General features: G+C 41.4%; 1 protein-coding gene across 1 annotated transcript; it reads left to right on the forward strand.

The window, feature by feature from the left end:
- Positions 1-473: 473 nt before the first annotated feature.
- CYB5A (cytochrome b5 type A) lies at positions 474-13,777 on the forward strand. The gene is made up of 5 exons (XM_013181124.3): positions 474-695; positions 7,959-8,087; positions 9,960-9,989; positions 11,807-11,841; positions 12,635-13,777. Exons 1-5 carry the CDS (start codon positions 552-554, stop codon positions 12,711-12,713), a joined length of 417 nt encoding a protein of 138 aa, XP_013036578.2. The 5' UTR covers positions 474-551; the 3' UTR covers positions 12,714-13,777.
- The last annotated feature ends 6,437 nt before the right edge of the window (positions 13,778-20,214 follow it).

The following is a 20,214-nucleotide window of genomic DNA, read 5'->3' on the forward strand; positions in this document are numbered from 1 at the left end:
GCCCTTCCCATCGCATTTTCTCCCCCTTTCCCTTTGAGGAGGGGTAGTGTCAGAGCGGCTGCGGCGGAGCCCAGCTGCCCACCTGAGCAGTACCACCGTACCACACCGCTCTCCCTCAGCGCCACGGCGCGGCGCCGCCGTGCGGGGAGGAGCGCCCAGAGGGCAGGAAGATGGCGCCGCCGGCCGCCTGAAGCGGGGCGCGTGACGAGGGCGGGGCGGGACGGGCGGCGCCAACCGCCACCGCCTGCTGTTGCGATGCACGTGACCGAGTCACGTGGTGTGGAGGGGAGGGCGCCGACCGCTCCTGGGTCCGGGGTAGGAGGACCCTGTGAACACCGCCGCGGCCACCTCGCTAAGCCCCGCCCCTCCCCGCGGCGTCCTCCAACCCCCGCGCGGCATCCCGCCGCCTCGCTTGATAGGCGTGCCTCTCCGCCAATGAGCGGGCCGGGCGGGCGGGGCGGTGGGAGGCCCGGCGGCCGGGCTCTAGGCGTGCTGCGGGCAGCCCCGGTGGCCGTGTGCGCGGCGCCGAGCCTGGGCAGCAGCGGCCGGCCATGGGTGGCTCGGGGGAGGCTGGCGGCGAGGCGTGGCGGGGCCGCTACTACCGGCTGGAGGAGGTGCAGCGGCACAACACCAGCCAGAGCACCTGGATCATCCTGCACCACCGCATCTACGACGTCACCAAGTTCCTCGACGAGGTGGGCGACCGTTAAACGGCCGCTGGGGGCGACCGTTGGGGTGACCGGGAGCCGTCCGGTAGCGCGGCTGCCGCCTCCCCTTTCCTCCTCCTCCTCCTTGGCTTTCCTCGCTGCCTTCCCCTGAGTTCCCCCCGAGGTTTCGTGCTCTTGTTCCTGCCCCCGTACGCAGGTCCCGGGCAGAGCCCAGCCGCGCGAGTTCCAGCTTCCTGAGGTAAACTTGGGCCCCTCTGGTTTTGTCTGTCCTCGCTAACAGTTGGCGTTCCCGCTCGCCTGATGGTGGCCGGTTCGTGTAATCATTGGTGGTCAGGGTTAATGAAGAAGCGCTGTAGTTACTGGACCGAAACAACCGAAATGTTCTTCTGTGTACGCTTACAAACGTAACTAGTGGTTAAACTGATTTCACAATTAAGCGTGGCTAGGATTTATCCGTGATGTTTTGACGCTTTTCTCTCAGTCCCTTCTTCCCACTCTGCAAAGATCTGGCACCCGATTTAAAAGAGTTCTTGCAGTCTTACATTATTAACTTGTAGTGATACGGCACTATGTGAGCCTCTGCTGTGGAGTGGTCCTGTCTTGGTTTTCATGATTCTAGACACTTGAGCTTTAAAGTGGGGTATTCTGCAAATAGGAGTTTGCCGACGCTTAGGCTGTGTGCCGGCGCAGTTGGGTTGTGAGCCAGATCTACCAATTCTTTCTGAATTGGTTTTCATCTAGCTATAGCCCTGGTCTGGTTCATTACCTAGGTATGGAAATGTTTAGTTACACAGGCAAGGCTGATTTAACTCTAGAAGCCTTGGGGAAGAACAGTTTTTCGTGGAGCCTCTGAAACTGAGCGCTGTTCTTGAAGACTGGATTGGTTTTGGTTGGTACACAGTTCTGTGAGGTCTTCCAGATTTAAAAGAGAAACAAAATAGAAAAAGTTTGACAAAAATTCCAAGAACTAGTGAGCTTATGATTTAAGTAGCTGCACAGTCAAGCTGACAGTCCCTTTCGTCGTTCGGAACACGTGATGAAATTGATAAGTATTAGTTTCAAGTTTTGCAAGATAGACTTGATTTCAGCCCTCAGGAGAACTTGGCAAATTCACTATCAAACCAAAAGAATTCAGTTTGTAAGCAGTTAAGTAGTTTTTTTCTTGGACAGCTGTAGGATGTCTGATGTGCCGTGGTATACTGGCTCAGGCTTTAGCCTCACACTAAACAGTTTTTGCTGTGATACGGCTGGCTTTGGAGCTGAACTTCCTGGATGATATGCTGAGATAATAAAGGAGTGAGATAAGATTGCTTTGTTGAAAATGGCTATCTAAGTGCAGCTGCACTCCCAAGGAAAATTCTTGAATATCCTAGTGTTCATTGTATTGATTTTTTTTTTTTGAGGGTGGAACCCTTGGATTAAAACATTTCGTAGGGTACTTTGGTTTTTGCCTTTTTTGAATGCTTTTGATAAGTGGTTAACTTATAAAGTGATGTACTAATTCATTCTGGTCTGTCAGGCACTTTGAGGGATTTACACATGACAGATAAGGAGAAATTGAAGCGAGCCACTTGCTAGTGCATTCTGGACTATGATGAACACTTCTCAGGGAAGCAGGGATTACATGAGCAGTTTCTATAGCATTACTAGTCAAATTCAGCTTTACCTATTGGTTTTCTTGCAGGAAGTAGAAAAGCTTAAAATATTTCAAGAATTAATTATAGGCTATTAAAATAAGCCTAATAGTCTTCCAGAGAGCACTGTTAAAGCATCGATTCAATCCTCTTCCCTACTAGGAAATATCTAAGAGCGTCAGTTTACTGGAGAGTGAAGAACTGTGAACAGAAGCTGAGTTTACCAGTTCCATTTCTTAATTCAACAAAAAAATCTCTCCAACTATTGCATTAACCTTTGGAATTATTTTCTTTCTGCTTATGAAGTTGGAAACTTTACAGTAGCTCACTGTTACAGATACACTGGGTGTTTTCTTGCTTAATAATTGAATGTATGCTGTTGCTTTTCACTTCATTACAGTACTTAAAGGCTGTATTTTCTCTGTACAGCTGCTGTCTCTGCATAAAGCTTGCAGATGTTTAGGGGAACTCTTTTTTTTTTTTTTGGGTGTGGGGGGGAGCTATCAGCCTTTGTCAACACTTGATTGAAATTAGTAAGTGGACTGGGAGCAGTGCATGCGCATTGGGAGTGGTAAGGCTGTGTGGAGGCATCACACAGGGTGACCACATTGGCTTGGTTTTCTAAGGCCAAGGCTTAAAAAGATACTTTGAAATAGGGATGAAGTGCTGGAGAAGAAAAGGATTATGTACTTTGGCACTTTATCTTAGAGATTACTGGAGATGAAGACTCCAGCAACTGTTTTTTATCTCCAAATGTAGGATCTCTCAACCTATAACGCAAGTATGTATCTCTGAGTGTTCTTTGATTATCCACGTTTATCCCTTAAGGCAGGAAATCCAGAGACCTTAGCTTTTAGGGTGCGCTATCTGAATGCTCTTGACATGAAAGAGTATTCTTGGGACTGGGAACTCGTGTATCATATTTTTCATTCAAAAGCTGTTGGACCTGTATTACAGAAAACTTGAGAAACCTCTTCATAGTTTCAGGTCATACATCCTTTAAGGAAAAACAGCTGTTCGAAGTGAATGCATACTGACAGCAGGATCTTATGGCTGTATCTGTCTGTATTGGAGATAATTCCATACATGTGTAATAAGAAATGTCAAGTAATGGAGTAAGTATGGTGGTATTGCCTGATAGTGTTTTTCTGTAGTTTAAGAAAGGAATTCCACTGTTCAGGACTGACTGACTGACATTGATCTCAGGAGCTAAATGAGTAGTTGGGCCTATTTAAAACAGGAATGAAATGATCAGTGCCCTGATCTTGGCTTCCTGTTGTGGTGAGAGTCTTCCCAATTGCTTTGCTGGGATCTTAAGTGAATTCCTAAAGAGAGGCAGAGAAACCAACATGAGCAGGAACACCTCAGCCTCAGAGAAATGCTGTGTTCTGGAAACAAACTAGATACATATTTAATATTCATCTAATATAGTCCTTTTGGTGGTCTCAAAACTTGGATATACAGTTTATATAGTGAAAATGTGCATGGCCAATGTATTTTTTTTCATAATCTGAAAGCTTGTGCTTATATAGCACTGTTTCTAAACAGAATGGACAGCTCTCAAAAAACGTCTTCTGGAATGCTGGTCGAATAAAGTGCGGAAAAACTAATACTGTCTTACTGCATCACAGTGAAAAATGGTCTCTCCACCATGTGGAGATGGATTACGTTCATGTGATGCTGGGGAGGAGTGGTATAAGTTAATGAACAGTTTACATCAAAGGGTGCCAGTAGCGGCACGTTCTTAAGTCTGACAAAATACTGTGTGAGTTTTTACTGCAGAACCTTGCAGTCTAAGGATAAAAACTGGTGCTATCACTTCCTAAAGCTGTGGTGAAACTTGAAGGAGGACTTGAAAGTGCTCTGAAAAATAGCAGTTCTAAGTGTTCTTTGCAAAACGCACACTGCGAGCTGTAATTGTTTTTTAAGTGGGAAAACGGGCACTCAGCTATTGGGCACTTCATCTAAAACCCTAATGATGGTTTTCAAAACTGCAGACTCATAAAGAGAAGTACTCTCCTCTGCTCCTTAAATTTTATAAGTGCAAAATTTCTGTCCTGTAACTTGAATAGCTTACAGAAATATTTTGGAGGACTACATGGAAGTGTCCTTAAAGCAAGCATTAGTCTTTTTTATACAATAAAGCTAAAATTAGCAGAGCACCTCTAGTTCTGTCTCTGCACCTTTCTGCTTCTAGTAGAGTGCAAAACTTGAATTCCTAAGGCTGCCACTGGTGGAGGCTTTCAGTTATCTCGCCTGGGACTTGAATTGGACCCAAAAGACTTGATTCCCCCAGTTTGGGGGGGAAGGGGTGATAAGAGTTGTGAATCCAGGTAGTTATACTTTAATAGTCTTGAACTATGACACTGAGAAAGTTGCATGACTGTAGCAAGAGGGAGATCTGATAGGTGTTCAGGATGAAGTAATTAGACTCTTGACCCAGATGATAACAGTGAATTTAACTGCTTAGTTGCTTCATCTAAATCTTCTTAACGTGCTGCTGTTAGGAATTAGCCCATGCTAGGTACTTTTGCTGGCTTTGTACAGACTTCTGTTCCACATGTAACTTAAATATGCTGTATTGGGATTGTCCTAGGAATGAACTAGGCTAGCAAAAGCTTCTTCATTTCCCTTGAACCACAATTCTGCCTGCAAAAATACTTATTTATATCACAGGATTTCAGTTTAGGAGTCATTATTGGTGCAGTCTGGGCTTCCAGTTCCAGGGCCTAGCAAGAGGCTTTTCATGAAAATGGAAATTCTGGTAGCAAGCTTTGTCATACAAAGTGTAAACAAAGGCCTTGTGTAGACAACCTTTGAGAGACTCATTGAACTATGGAAAATGCCAAGCTTTTGATACAAAAGTAATTTCTTGGCATTTGTAAGGCTTTTCAGTTACTCCCTTTCATTGGGGAAGGCCAGGTCTTTTCACTAATTGCATGTTTTGCATGCTGGTTGTTTGCACAGAGGTTGTAAGTTTGCATTTTTAAAGCAGATGCTATCAAAAAGAAATGTGTGAAGTTTCAAAATACTTTTAAGTATGTCTAGTAGGTTTTTAGGATTACCTTCTGCTAGTTGGCTTAAGTTGGAAACACTGTGCATTTATCTTTGCTGTAGTCTTGCTGATGCAAGGGGAAAAGTAACATCTGTCCGGTTATGGTGGCAGAGGTCAGGGCGGGTTTCACCCCTTCAGCTGACACGTGTGATGAGTTGGTCATTGCCATACTTCCTCTGTGGTGACGCTCTCTGCAAAACCGTGGCATTGGAGCGATCAGCTGCTGGTCAGACTGAAAACAAAACCTTCAGAGAAAAGTTGGAGTGCCTCAGTGAGGCTGCTCCTGTAGCTACTTGGTTGCTTTGTAGCAGCACATGGGAAGGATTTGGGAATGTAGTGGATGGCCATGCTGTGGTCAGCAGCCTGCAGGTAGTCTGTTAAAGTACCCAGTGAAATGGCTTTAACGTAGATGCAGTTGTACTGCTAGGGACCCTCTTGTCTGACAGCTTGCTGCAGTAATCGATGTTGTATCGACTTGTTGGAGCAGGGCTCGGGTTCACCACAACGCACAAATGTGAACGTGCACGCTGTTAGTGCTTTATGGGTAGTCACACGTTTGTTCCTTTTGCTGGTTGTTGTTGTCTTGTTAGATAAGCATGTTTTTTTCCGAGGAGTTCTGCCTTCTGCTCAAGATTTCACATATATTTCATAATACTTTTAATGTGGCATTTCACAGTTTATATAGCATGACTCATTCCTCTGAGAAAGGTTTATTTTGGGGTGCACAGTACTTTAGCATGGTATTAAAACCATGGAGTGAATTTTATGAAGACTTAGTTACGATAGTATCTGGGAGAGCCTGTTAGATCCAAGTTCAGCTTCTTAAGCGTACTCTGGATTTCAAGGCACTGAACTTGAATGATCTCTCAACTTCTCTCTAGTCCTTTCCCTAATACTTATCAGAATGGATTCAAGGGCAGGATTTGATGAGCGTGGCATGTTTGTAGGCCTGTTTGCGTAATCTTTACTCTACATGCACTCTTTTTTTTTTTTGCCCAGCTTCTATGCCTAATCTCTGTATCAATTGCTTAATCTTGGTTTTGCTTAGTCATGGTAGGCATCTCTTGTGCTTCTAGCTGTGATGTTTTGGCCTTTTTTTTTTTTAAGCAACTTTCTCAGTCTTTAATAATAAACTTGTGCCTTTGCAAACATTAACTCAAGTTTTGGAGTTCCAGCACAGCTGGAAACTGGTAATTATACTGTCTTCCTAATCTATATAAACAAATCTTACTTTTTTTTCCCCCTTAGAAGAAAAGGATTGGTAGGAGGTTAATATGGTAGATCTGAATTAAATGCGAACTTGAATTCCTTAGGCTGGTAGAAATGTTTATGCCATTTCTTTTATCTCCTTTGTAAATGTGGCTTTTCTGTTCAGTTGACTCTAAGCCTGACTCTAACAGAAGTTTTGCCTATTTTCATCACTTTAGATTCTGCAGTCAGGAGTGTTAAAAATGAAATAAGGCTTTGGAGACTTAATTTTCCATGTCCCTTGTGAGGCGTTAGAATTTATTATATGGTTGCCTTAATCCAAGGCAGTACTTATATAGTCTCAAATTGCTCATCTAACAACTCCTGTTTGTATAGAACAGTTTCATAGCTTTCCACCTACAAGTTGAGTGGTGAATTTTTTGGTACCTTAGTTACCTAACAACAGAGTAACTGCAGTGAGTTTTCTCAACCTCAAGTAACCAGAAGATACACTGTAACTTGCTATATATATATGGAGTTATTTAATGGACAGAAATGTGGAACTGCTTGCAATCCCAAAAGTGTATCCTGGGGAAGAATAAAAGTCAACGGATAGCAGGTGTTTGGTTAAGGGAATGGTGGTGGGTCGAGGCATCAAGAGGTATGGGGGAGTGACTTCTCTCCATCTCAGTGGTTTTACCAGCAGTGTGGTTTGGGGATTCTGTGGTCTGCTAAAACAAAAATGCTATTCTGGTGTCTTGCATGAGCTTTCAGTGGTGCTTAAGCAGCTCCAAAGTAGCTGGCTTACTAGATAATCATGCAATAATTTCTTTTGGAAAGGATTCCTGGAGGTTATCTGGTCCTGCCCCAAGCTTGAGCTATGATTAACTAGGTCAGGTTCCTCAGGGCCTTGGCTAGGCAGGCTGAAAGGATGGGGATTGGCCAGGGAACATGCACAACTTGCTTGATTACTTTTGTTGTGAATATCTTTTTTTGTTATACCTACCTGGAACGTTCCTTTCTGCAACTTACACCTTTTGGCTTTTATCCTTCTGCTGTATAAAGCACTGTTTAGATAAAAATGTTTCCTGTTGAAATATGAGCACTGTGTAACTTTAGATAACAGTTTGGCTGCTAAAACACTGATACCAGTAATATTTTAAATCCATCCTTAGCTGCTGCTGGGGTAGCGCCTATTACTGATCTGTCACTGGAGTAGAGACCTAGCTTCTTTGGTTTTGGCTTCTGAGATTGCACAAAGCTCTCTAGTTATTTAGAGGGGCTTACATTTGCTTTAACAGGTCTAGGGACTCTTTTTTGCAAGGACTTTTTTTTAAAAATATGGAAATGAACTTCATTTTCAGAATGTGGAATGGTTTTTAATATCAAATTTGCATTGATTTAAAATTGCAGCACCCAGGTGGTGAAGAGGTCCTCAGGGAACAAGCTGGGGGAGATGCTACTGAGAACTTTGAAGACGTTGGCCACTCCACAGATGCAAGGACGCTGTCAGAATCATTTATTGTTGGGGAGCTACATCCGGTGAGTATGCAAGTGTACCAGTACGTAATGTCTACTATAGTGTCTTTGTGTCTAGTTATTTATCTGACAATTGTCATCAAGATAAAGAGAGCTGCTGTTTGGGTTGGATGCCAGCTCTGCAGATGTTTGTGGATAGACTTCTTCTGAAGAAGGTTGCACCAGTGCAAAGTGATCTGACTAGTATAATGTGAGGATGGTCATGTCTAAAACTTTGCTTCTTTAAAATATTTTACAGCTTAGTTCTTGAGTAAACTGAATGTGGAAATGTGCTGTTCCTGTTGTACCCTGTGAGCTTTATAAATAAGACTATAATTCCTGACGGTGGAATGTTGGAATGTCTAGACCTCTTCTTAAGTCAACATGTGAAGTGATTACTCAGCAACTTTCCTGCTTTCATCATTGTACACATATGTGCCAGGCTTCCATTTTGATCTGCAAGCACAATCTGGATCTTTGTGCGTATATTTGGAAGATTGCTGCTGCAGAATTGTAGAATGAATAATGTTAGAAGGGACCATCTTGAGGTCACCCACTCCAACCCCCTGCTCCAGCAGGGACACCCAGAGCAGGCTGCTCAGGGTCACATTCCGGCGGCTCTTGGAGATCTCCAAGGAGGAGATTCTGCAGCCTCTCTGGGCAGCCTGTGCCAGTGCTCCGTCACCCTCCACAGTAAAAAAGTGCTTCCTGGTGTTCAGATAGGAAAATGCAAACATAATCTAGTTTGATGCTTTGTATATCATCCCTGTCTTTGGCTGCCCTCATTTTGTGCTGTATTGATGTTACCTAGTTGTCAGGTTTATGATTTGTTCCCACTGTCACTGACAGTTCCATCTGTCACTTCCTTTTTTTCTGTAATCTCCATATCTCCTGTACTTTTACCAAGCACCTGTTTGCTGCCTCAGTCTTTGGAGGGTATATTTCTAGGTACAGAGCTGCTGTAGTTGCCATGGCTGCCTCTTCTAAGCTCTCCTACGTGGTGGTAGTTGAAATCCACTTGTTGGAAGACCCAGGCAGCTAGTGTGCAGAGACTCTACCTGCCCATCCCTGCCTCTTCTCTTGTCCTCAGCTGTCTGTCTTTTCTGTTTTGTCTGTCATTTCAGGAGAATATCACTGTCTTGAGAATTACATTTAAGAGTAAGAGTCCTGATCCTCTTCCTGTCTTAGGTCCTTTCCCGATGAATATTGCTAGTGTAGCCTCTCCTAGTACAAAGTAGTTCAGGTCTGGTGCATACTTGTAATGCCCCAGACTTGTCATCTCTTTCAGGCAGCAACTGATAACAGTAAAATTGTTCATAATCTGCTACCAGTCCAGTTCATCCTTGTTTGATAAATGCCCGTTTTCACTGAATATGAAACACGTAGTTTGATAGTTGTGATAAATAAAACACTGTCAAGAAGGTACACTGTTTCTTTTGAAATGAATGTGACTGTCTCAAGTAAAGCTTCATGGGTTTCTGAGACATCCATAGAATTTGGCCTAACATCCAATACAAACGTCCCAAAGCTAGTTAGATAATTTTGCTTGATAAATATGAGCAGACTAGGTAGAAGTAAGCTAGTATTACTGTAATCCACGTGTAAGCTAAGGAAACATGTACTGTTGAGAGACAAAAGAAATGCAAAAACGTGCACAAAAAAAATGTTTGACTCAAGTTTCACTTCATTGTATCTTGGGAAGTATTATTCAAGGAGGTGATCTTGTTTATGGTAGCTGAACAACATCTACTGATACCTCTTTTGTAAGTCTGTTTCTTAGGGAAGAATAGGTGTACACTAACAGAACTGTGAACTGAATTGGATGATTCTTTGTGACTTTTTTCATGTTTTGGGTGTTTATCTAAATGTGTTTTTTCTCTCCTTATTCTCACGCAGGATGATAGAGCGAAGCTTCAGAAGCCAACAGTAAGTATTGTTTCTTGAAATGTCACATTATTTCTTTTGGGCATTGTAGATGGTGTATCTCTGAGTAAACGGTATACTCAGATGCAAAAATAAGTCAGGTTATTTAAGTGTAGTGTTTCAGATCATAAATCTCTTAAGCTCATTGATCTGGCATCATAACTAATTGAACTAGTGTACTAATAAAATTAACAAATCGAGTGGTGACTGGAATTCAGAGCTTCTTCCCACCAAGAAAAAGATCTGTCATTCAGACTTCTTTTGAAATTCAGAATAATTTACACTTAAGCTGTACGAGCAGCAACCGTAAGTGCAACTGAGAAACAGATTGCCTAGTGCAAGTTGTAGTAATACTATCTCTTGACTACAGTAAACTCACAGAAACTTAGTAAATTGAAGTACTTAGGATTGTAGTTTGGCCCAAGTACAGTCAGTTGGAGTTAAGAGAGATCTAAATGACATCTTACTACGCTCCTGTTTGGCTTGTTCCCTTGTTTTAGTGCTAGTGGTCATGGTTATCTACAGTAATGAGTGTTTTCCAGCTTCTTTCTGGAAAGACAGAACACTTTGCTCTAACAGGACGTGTGGGCATAGCTGATAAGACAGTTTCACTTAGAACTGCCCTCCGGATGTGTGACAAACCTATGCCCTGGCCTTCTAGGAACCTTCAGCAGGCCTTGTGCTTCCAAACGTCATTTTCATCTTTGCACAGTTTAAAGCACCATGAGCACACAATTTCCTGTGTCATGATGTTTGAAAAACGTATTTTTGGTGACTTTATTAATATTTTAATAATATTTTGGTATTTTGGTTTGCATTCTTCCTGCTGCCTTAGTGTTGGGGGGAACCATTCCCTGGCCCTGAATGTGGCAAATCTGTTGTAGAAGGTGCTAGCCTTAATGGTGTGGGCAAGAGCTGCTCCACATGGTTTGGCTTTGGGGTTAGTTCTTCGTGGAGATGTTCACAAAAAACAATATGGATGTAATTACTGAGCTGTATTATTTTAAAATATAATTTGTTGTGCATCAGCCTATGATAATTTGGGCTTTTGAAAAAGTAGCCTGTTTAAACCTACACAGGATCCCTGTGAGGGATCTTTTTCACTCTTTGCCTTGGTATCAGAATATTTACAGCTCAGTCAGTTCATTTTTCAGTGATGGATCTTGTACTATTAAAGTACATTTTTGTTAATGCTTGGATCTTTTAAATGCAATTAGGCCACGTGCAGTTAGTAATACTCAAATGATTAAGTCCTCTTACAAACTGCATAAATACCCACCTAGGATTTGGTCTTGTAGTGGTTCTTTTTCTATGGAAGCTGAACAAGAAATACAAGTCAGTATCAAAAGCTGTAATAATTTGACAGCAGTTCTTAAGCAATCTGAAACACCACGCTAACAAGCTGAGTTTAATAAGCCTTGTGTGCATGTAAATCAGCACCTTGCTTCTGTGTAAGAAATTCTCTTGTATTCATTTGGAGTCTCTTTGATTAGATTTTAGACAAGCAATGGATCTTTGTCTTTTAGGCAACTATAACTTTTCAGACTGTAACCTGAGGTTGACGTTAACTTCATGGAAAACTTGCAGTGAACTTTCTTGTTTTGTGAAATTGCTTTCGATGCAGTGTTGACTGCAGAAACTGCTGCTATCTGGCTTATACAACAGTTCTGTTACAGCAAATCCGATAAAATGTTTTCCAAAGGCAATGCACAAAGTTGTTTTCAAAAGTAGTTCCCCTTAATTTTTGAGAAATTGAAGGGCAATTAAGTATGGCGAAGGATGTCTGCCTGATGTAAATATCTTTTTGTTTTGCTTTCCAGGAACCTCTTATTACCACTGTGCAGTCTAATTCCAGGTACAGTATGATATCTGGTATCAAACCTGAAGCTCCTCATGATGATGTTTCTGACACTCAGAAAGCTGAATAGCATTTATCTACAGAAACATAAATGTGCACGCTAAATCCTTTGACATCTCTGTTCTGTGTAAAGTCCAGTTTGGCATCTATGTACCATTTTACAAGCATGTTAATATCTAAATTTTTTCCCACACTGATGCGTACCAGTCTCTATCAAATTGTTTATGCTGTACAGGCCTTCATTTCTGGAGGCTAGCAAGGAAATAGAAGACACTTGCTTCCATTGCTGACTACTTCTGACATGGATTCGCTCACTTTTAAAATTTGCTATAATTAAAGGAAAAATCTGTCAGAATGGGGTGATGTGGAGAGTATGTTTGAAATTGTCTGAATAACTTTGTAAAGTTATGTCCTGCTGCCTGTTGCTGAAACCTCAGAGCACCCTTCCATACTCTTTTGAGTGGGGAGTTTGGGTACTTGAAAGTGGAAAGTGTCATGTATTATGTCTTAAATGGCTTTTGAATGAATGATATTCTGGGCAGCATGCCATGACTTTAAGCATGTCTAGAGTCTTAACTCTTTTAGTAAACAAACTTGTAAGCTCTAGTACAAAGTCTGAACAGGACAAGGTTTTTTGCTTGGCTAGAGCATTACTGGGCCAGTCCAGGTGTTCTGCTCTTGCCCTGACCTTGAAGTATATGTTGGGAGGGAAGGACTTTCTTTAACCAGCGACTTCTTTAACTTGGTGGTTGTCACTTCTTAAACTGCTGTTTCAAAAACTTCTTTCTAGTTCATGGTCCAACTGGGTGATCCCGGCAATAGCAGCAATTATCGTGGCCCTGATGTATCGTTCCTACATGTCAGAGTAAGCGCCTTACCAAGAACTAATGCAAGAAGAGACTGATCGGGGAGAGAATATAAGTAATCCTAGCCCAAGATGTTTCCTGACGAAAGCCTGGTGTCTGAAGAAAAATTCAACTTTTTCAGAAAGCTGAACAGTTCTTCTCTGCTGTGCACTTTTCTTAATGTTGCCTTCTTATTTGCTGTACTGAAGTGATAAAAAGGCAGCATTTCTTTTTGTATAACAATTTATTCTCTAATGAATTATTTGATAACTGTATTAGTTTCTTTGTTAAAGTAGCTTTATATGTAACACCCTGATTCTGGTTATTTCTTTTTAACCTGTGATGGGGTCTGTAGGACTTTCTTTGCATATCAATTTTACAGCTTTAAATTACTACCAAAACTTTGTACATGTATTTGTCCATGTACGCCACTTAATTCAAAAATCATGTTGTCTTCTAAGAAGTAAATTTGAAATGCTAATTAAAATAAGCATACTGGGGAAAAAGCTGAGTAGAGTAGTGAGTATGTAAGGGCCTGTAAGTGGTTGGGCCGTATGTAATGAGATGATAGGCTATAATTAGGTGATTCTTTCCTTCCCTCTTGACATCTGCTCTTACAGTTGTTGTAGGTACTCCTACCCGCAAACTGTTCTGTTTGGTTGCCATTGGAAAATTCAGGCCAAATATGAAACCCAGTGTTTGGCCCAATAATGTTTGTCTCAGTTCTGTGAAAAGTAACTCTTCTGAGCAAAATACAAAGGCAGAAAATAAGTGCTGCGTGTAATTCCACTACAGGTAATGTAACTGCTACTAAGTAATACTGTTCCTGCCAAGCACTCAGGTGACTCTAGAATTTGTTCTGGAACTTTTAGACTTTTATGTAATCTCCAACTTTGTCGTGGTACATTGTGAAGGGAAAAGACTGATACGTGGAATCTGTTTCTGACTGTTCTGGTGTGTGTTCCTTGGTGCTTTACTACAGAGATGACCATTTTCTATGCTAAATACAAGATAACTGAAAGTCTGCATTTTGTGGTGAATGTTTTGAGGCATATGTAAATGATCATGAATAAAAGTTTAATTGCTTACTCTTGCCTGGCTCAAATACTTTTAATTTCAGCCTTTTATTAAAGGCCTCAGAAGGGATCCTCTTGCATATTGGGACACTTTTCAGATGAACCTGTTTCACAGTGAAAGCTGGATGCTTCCCTTATGCAGGGAAGTTATATTTGAGAGGTGGGACGGCATACTGTGGAGCACTCAGCACCGAGTAGCTACCGTTAGCAGTGGTTTGGCCCTGTAAGCTTTGCCTGCCTGACAGTGGCCAGGACTTGTAACGTCAGCACTGACCCTTGGCAGCACTGGGGAAGGTGCGTTCAGTGTAAGCCCTGCATCAAGCCAAACCAAACTGAAAAATGGTACGCTGTAAACAACAGCTTTTTAATATATACATATTTTAGTAGGGAGAAGGGGGGAAGGGAAGTCTTGTGACTTCAGACAATAAGCAGATTCTTACATATGCACCAGGCAATGTGTTAGTCTTTTAAGTATTCTTTGTTGTGGGATTCCTGAAGTGGTAATTCCTTTACTGTTAAAGCAGCCAAGGATCTAATAAAACTCGGGTTCTTGCAGTAAACATCTCGCACAGCTTCAGTGGTGAAGGCATGTAGTATCTTACAACTTTGTTCTCTTCTGTCGGTCTTGATATAGAGATACAGGGATGTATGCTTAGAGTACACCCCATCACCTTCTTTGCTTTAGAAATTGAACTTGCAGTATAAATGACAGTAGTTGGGATTCTGTCCAGCGCTAATTTCTTACTCTGTCCTGTTCTTGCCCTAACTTTTCTTCTGGATGTGGTGTGGCTGAGCTAAAAGTTCAGGCTTTATTCACTTGTTACAGATGACCTTTAAAAAGGATGTATTAACTCCAAGTTGATATTTAGACTTGTAAACCAAGTTTGAAATACTGAAGTTTCTGTTAGTTTTTAAAATAACATTTAAGTTCACATGTCTGGGCAAGACAAAAACCAAAAAGATAAAAAAAAAAAAAAGCTTAACCTTTCAAATAATTTTGCAAGAATTTCAGAATGGGATAATTATGTTCACATCAACAGATAGGGTAATGCAATCAAAGTGCATCCATAAAGCAAAAAGCAACATACTTGTTGTGAGAGATGTGTTTTTTTTTTTTTTCCTCTCTGTGTTATGCATGCTTTGGGAACTTTAATATGGTATAGCTCTGTTCGTGTCCCAATATTCTGGATGCTTACTGGGGGCTGGATCACATCATGCAATCCCCTGGAGTATCTTTTCAAGCTCAGTTCCATCTCAAAGCAGTCTAGCTGGCACGCTCAGAGAATGTCCACAATGTGAACCAAAAATGCCATGAGTGGAGACAATAGGGGATACTTAGAAACTGATGCATGTTAAAAAGCTACTGTAGATGCATGCAGCTTGTTCCTTATAGTTGGTCTGTTTGTATTCCCTTCCATGGGTGCTGGTGTAAGCTGTTCCTGAGAGGTGAGCATTATTGTCGCAGGTTTTTAAATGTGAAATGATAAAAAAAAAAAAGTATTAAATTTCTTTTTTTATTATGGTAAGGCTAGACCTGCATTCCATAAGGGGTCATAGAGGAATTTTTATGAGACTTCAGCTTTTAATTGCTAATAAGAGAGGAAGAAGAAAGATGGGTGTGGTGAGGAAAGAATTACTGTGCTATTAAAAAAAAAAAACCCACAAAAAAAAAACAGTCAAGTGGATTAAGGAGAGTCAATGTTTTCATGGTGTGACAGCAAAAAGAAAAGAATGAGCAGAGACTGATTTATTCTCAGAACAAAGCCCTTAGTCCCAAAATCCCATCCAAGTTAGTTGCTCTAATGATCTGGCAATTTCCTTTCATACTAATTTTTGTTTGGAGAAGCTGGTTTTGGTGGTCGATGCTTTAAACCAGATGTCTTCCTATGTTGCTTACTTCTAGAACAGCACTATTTATACTGCCTTTGTATCCTGAAGTAATTTCTTTGGGCCCTGCGGTTTTGACCTTAATTTGACTATCCTCTCTTGTTCAAAAGAGTGCAGAGTGGCAAGTGGGCTCCCTTCAGTGGAGACAACATCGTCTTCCTCTTGGTTTGTGCAGAGTAAAGCCAGTACACTCGTTCATTTGTTTCATCTGCTAAGATGGGGAAAAGAAAATGCTGTCTCTTTTGCTCACTGGCTTTGGCACAGCGGTCTAATGCCTTTCTCTTGCATCCAGCACTGTGCTGCAGTCAGGGGTTTCCAGAATGCCAGAGAGGGACTGGCCAGGGAGTAAAACTAGAAAATGGAGCCTGATCACAAGTCTGTAACTCAGTACATCTCTCTGCAGAGGCAAAAAAAGAAAAAAGGAAGTCACTGTTGGTTTTGTTTCCTGAATGTTTGACTCCTAAGGGTAAATGGGTGCTTATGAATTTCATGGTTGTGTTGACAAAACTGTTGCAATGTTTTTTGCAAGGCTGGCGGTGAAAATTATCATCTTAAACTCAGTCAGAATGAATGAGCTGAACACAGAAAAGGATTTCAGAAATAGTACAGAAGAAACAAGGAGGGGGAGGAAGCTATACTGTCTCCTTAGCTCTAATGACTGACCAGATCTGGTGTGAAGTTAGTAACTGATAGATTGCAAATTTGAGTTCTACTTTCCTGATTTAGCTTTCCTTTTATGTTACATTACATTCATTCTCATGGTGAATTCATTATGTATTGAAATAGCTCACCTAGTGAACGACTTGGCTTATAAGTAGGAGGTCAAACAAGCGCACGAATTGATGAGAAATACTGGCACATTGCATCTTGGTAGAGGATTAATGCTGGATTTTCTCTTCTTTCTGAAAAGTAGTTAGACTTGTTCTTGATCTTCTTACATGCCAGAGTGTGCATAAAACAATTCTTGAAATTTTCTTTGCCAACTTTCTAAAACTGGGGACACACAATGCAGCTACTGGTCGCTCTTGGTGGCTGCTAACAGAGCTCAGAATAGATTAGATTGCACTGTAGAGTCTCACGTATAAGGAATAGATTTTGACTTCTGTCCTGTGTAGTATAACTTATAGAATCAGAGAATCATTAAGGTTGGAAGAGACCTCCGAGATCATCTGGTCCAACCATCACCCTACTACCAATATCACCCACTAAACCATGTCCCTATGTGCCAGGTCCAACCTTTCCTTGAACACCCCCAGGGACGGTGACTCCACCACCTCCCTGGGCAACCCGTCCCAGTGCCTGACTGCTCTTTCTGAGAAGAAATGTCTCCTCATTTCCAACCTGAACCTCCCCTGGCACAACTTGAGGCCATTCCCTCTAGTCCTATCACTGGTTACCCATGAGAAGAGGCCGACCCCCAGCTCCCCACAGCTTCCTGTCAGGTAGCTGTAGAGAGCAATAAGGTATCCCACATAATGCCAAGAGCAGTTGATTCTGTTCACTGAGAGAAAAGTAGCGCTGTCAGGCAAGAGGAGTTAGGCACAAGAAAACCGTAGGAAAGGGTTTTGGTATTCCTGGGTGGAATACCGCAAAAATCCTGTGGATTCCCAGTGTCTATGAACAGTATCCAGTAGCATAGTTATTGCGGAAATCTCTCCTTTTTCTGTAGACTCTGGTCCTTGAATAAAGCTGAACAACCGATCCCATTACAGGGTAAGAGTGCTCCACAGGAGCTCTGGAATTCCACCCGCTTAGGTCCTGGATAAATGTGGCCTCGTATTGTTTGAAATTACGAGGTTACTATCCATCAGCTGTGGGTAAATAATTGACTTTAAATAGAATATATTTGGGAAACTGCTTTGAGGACTAGGAGGAGGTAGTTAGAATGGAAAATGGTAAGCCAAGAAAGCGGATTATTTTCCTTAATGACATTTTGAAAATAGGGAAGGATCATTCTCCTGTCATATTCAGCTGTCAGATTTCTGAAGCCAGTTGATGCTTTTAGCATCACTCATCATATATTAACAAGGCTTGCAGGAATGTCCTTAAGGGCATGATAGGTATGATTTCTATGTAGGTGCTGAGGGTGGACATGAAAAAAGAGCTTAGCTTACAACATAGAAACCCACAGGTTGGTGGGCTGGTAACTGGAAGCAAGCAAAACTGGCCTTTCATTTGTAAACTGAATGGATTCCCAACCTGTGTTTATTTGGCTCTATTTTCAGAGTAGGGCTGCAGTGAGTAACAGTCTCTGCACGGGTCTAAGGAGTACAAGCGCTTCATGAATAATAAAAGGAATATGGTATTTGAGCAGTCACAGCTTATGGGTTTAGAATGGGAAAAATCTTGTTTTATCTTTAGGTGATTCTGTAGAATTACTTTTTGACCCTAATGAAGTAACAAAAATACTTGAGTAATACAGCTTATTATGTACTGTTATTATGTTGTCTTGGTGAGATCTGCTGTCAGACCTGAGGATATGGATGAACAAATTACTAGAAAACGAGCTAGGGTGTGTAGATTTAAAGCTAACTAGCTTCTTGGCAGCACCTGGGGGTGGGCTGCTCTTAGTCTTAGCTGAATATGCAAGATAATTTACTCCACCTTCGCTGAGGGATGTATGATCTTATGCTTGAGAAGCTCAACATCTAGTAGATGCACAAGTCTGACCAATAAGGCTTGGCTGCCTCGAGGTCCGATGGGAGGCTGGTGTCTCAGACCACGGATAACAAGCACATCAACAGGATCAGACTCTTCACAACTAACTATACTTTTTCATACACTAAGTTGGTGTTGGCAAATAAGTGTCAGTAGGTGAGACAACAGTCACTGGAGAAAATGGAAACAGACTTTGAAGCAAGGACGACCTACCAGGATTTTCTTTCTGAGCTCTAACTGCTAAGCTGCAGAGTATCTTACTCTCTTCTCTCTGCCGTGAATCCAGCATTGTTTTTTCTCTCACTGGAACAGACAAACTACCTGAATATTTACCCTGGTTCTTGGACAAAGTGTTACAGCTTGAACAAACTCTGACCTAGTTTAGTGTGAGCGTGGATGTTCCTGCACCGTTCCCGTAGGTGTGACTTGCTGGGTTGCACGAGGCACAGGAATGCAGCTCCAGGCTTGTTGCAGGCTTCCAAGTGGGGACGTTTCAGTTCGTTCTTCGAATCAGCACGAGCTCATTATGAACCCCTTAAAAATAGATGACCTTCTTACTTCCAACTGCTAATCTGAATTTAAAACACACACTCATAGGGTTAGCATTAATATCAAATCACCAAACTGCATTACTTTTGTCCTCTAAAAATACACATATTTTAAACTCATCATTGCAAGGACTATGCTTTGGCATAAAACACTGAATACAAAAACCCTGTGATCCTGCTTGGAGCTGAACAGCTCTAATAACACTGCTAGAAAGGGTGTCAGTAACGGGGCCAGCAGGCAAGCTGATGAGTCTAAATTCCCTTTTAAATAGAAATTTCTACATGTCAGTGTTAGACTTTTTTTGTTTTGTAAACTACCAGAGCAATAAAAATCTAAAGTGTGGAATTGATTAAGACTACAGACTTTGTCCTGAAATTGAGAACAAAATGAGTGACCAAGAAGTGTGAGTGTTGTGACGAACTGCGGGTGCGTGCTCTGCTTTGGAGTGTTATTTTAAAGTAAACACAGGGAGTATGCATGTCACTTGGCACAGCATTTCTCCTGGCATACTGTATTCCTGTCATTCTGTCCCTGGGGTAAAACTTCCTTAATAATCTAATTTTGAATCCACTCATACAATGCTGTTAAAAGAAGGTTAAATTTGCTTTCATGTTAGATTTATTAATACAATAGAAAAGGACTTCAAAATTTTTAAAATGTCATATAAATGTTATGAGTTCCAGTATTCTCTGATCACGTCCTGGCCTGGTTACTTTGGGAGACCAGTGTCCAGGAATGTCATGAAGAAAACAGGATTGTCAAAGAAATTTGGTTGCTACATAATAAAACTCTGTTTGTTTGTTTGTTTTTAATTTAAAAATTTAAATAATCTTTAAACTGAGACAACGGTGTCTATTTTAGATGGGTCAACACAGTCGATGCAATAAATTACTGCCATGCCACAACGTTCTGGAATAAGGATAGCCTTATTCCAGAAACATGTCTGCTTAGGCAAGCATATTATTTAGCGATTTGTTTCATAGATCAGCCGTATGTAGATTCCAAATCTATTCAGTAGCCACTCAGCACATGACAGAATTTCTCTCCTATAACAATATAGGGATTATCTTAATCAGTGTGTTGCAATATAAGCAATGTAAACAGAAAACGTTATCAAAAGTTTTACTGGCTTTCAAGTGGCAAAGACATTAACCAGAGATATCCTGTATACCCTGGCTATCATCTTCCTCCTGATTTCTCCATTTCATGAAGTAGTTTGAGTCTTACTATTACAACCAACATGTCCAAACTAGGGTGCGGGCATTTCATATCTCTGCCCTGATAATAAAAACTTCACAGGGTACATTCAGGGACTTGACAAGTTCAGATATCTACTCTGAAAGGCAACTGAAAAG

Source organism: Anser cygnoides, chromosome 2 (assembly GCF_040182565.1).
Source record: "Anser cygnoides isolate HZ-2024a breed goose chromosome 2, Taihu_goose_T2T_genome, whole genome shotgun sequence".
Classification (NCBI taxonomy): domain Eukaryota; kingdom Metazoa; phylum Chordata; class Aves; order Anseriformes; family Anatidae; genus Anser; species Anser cygnoides.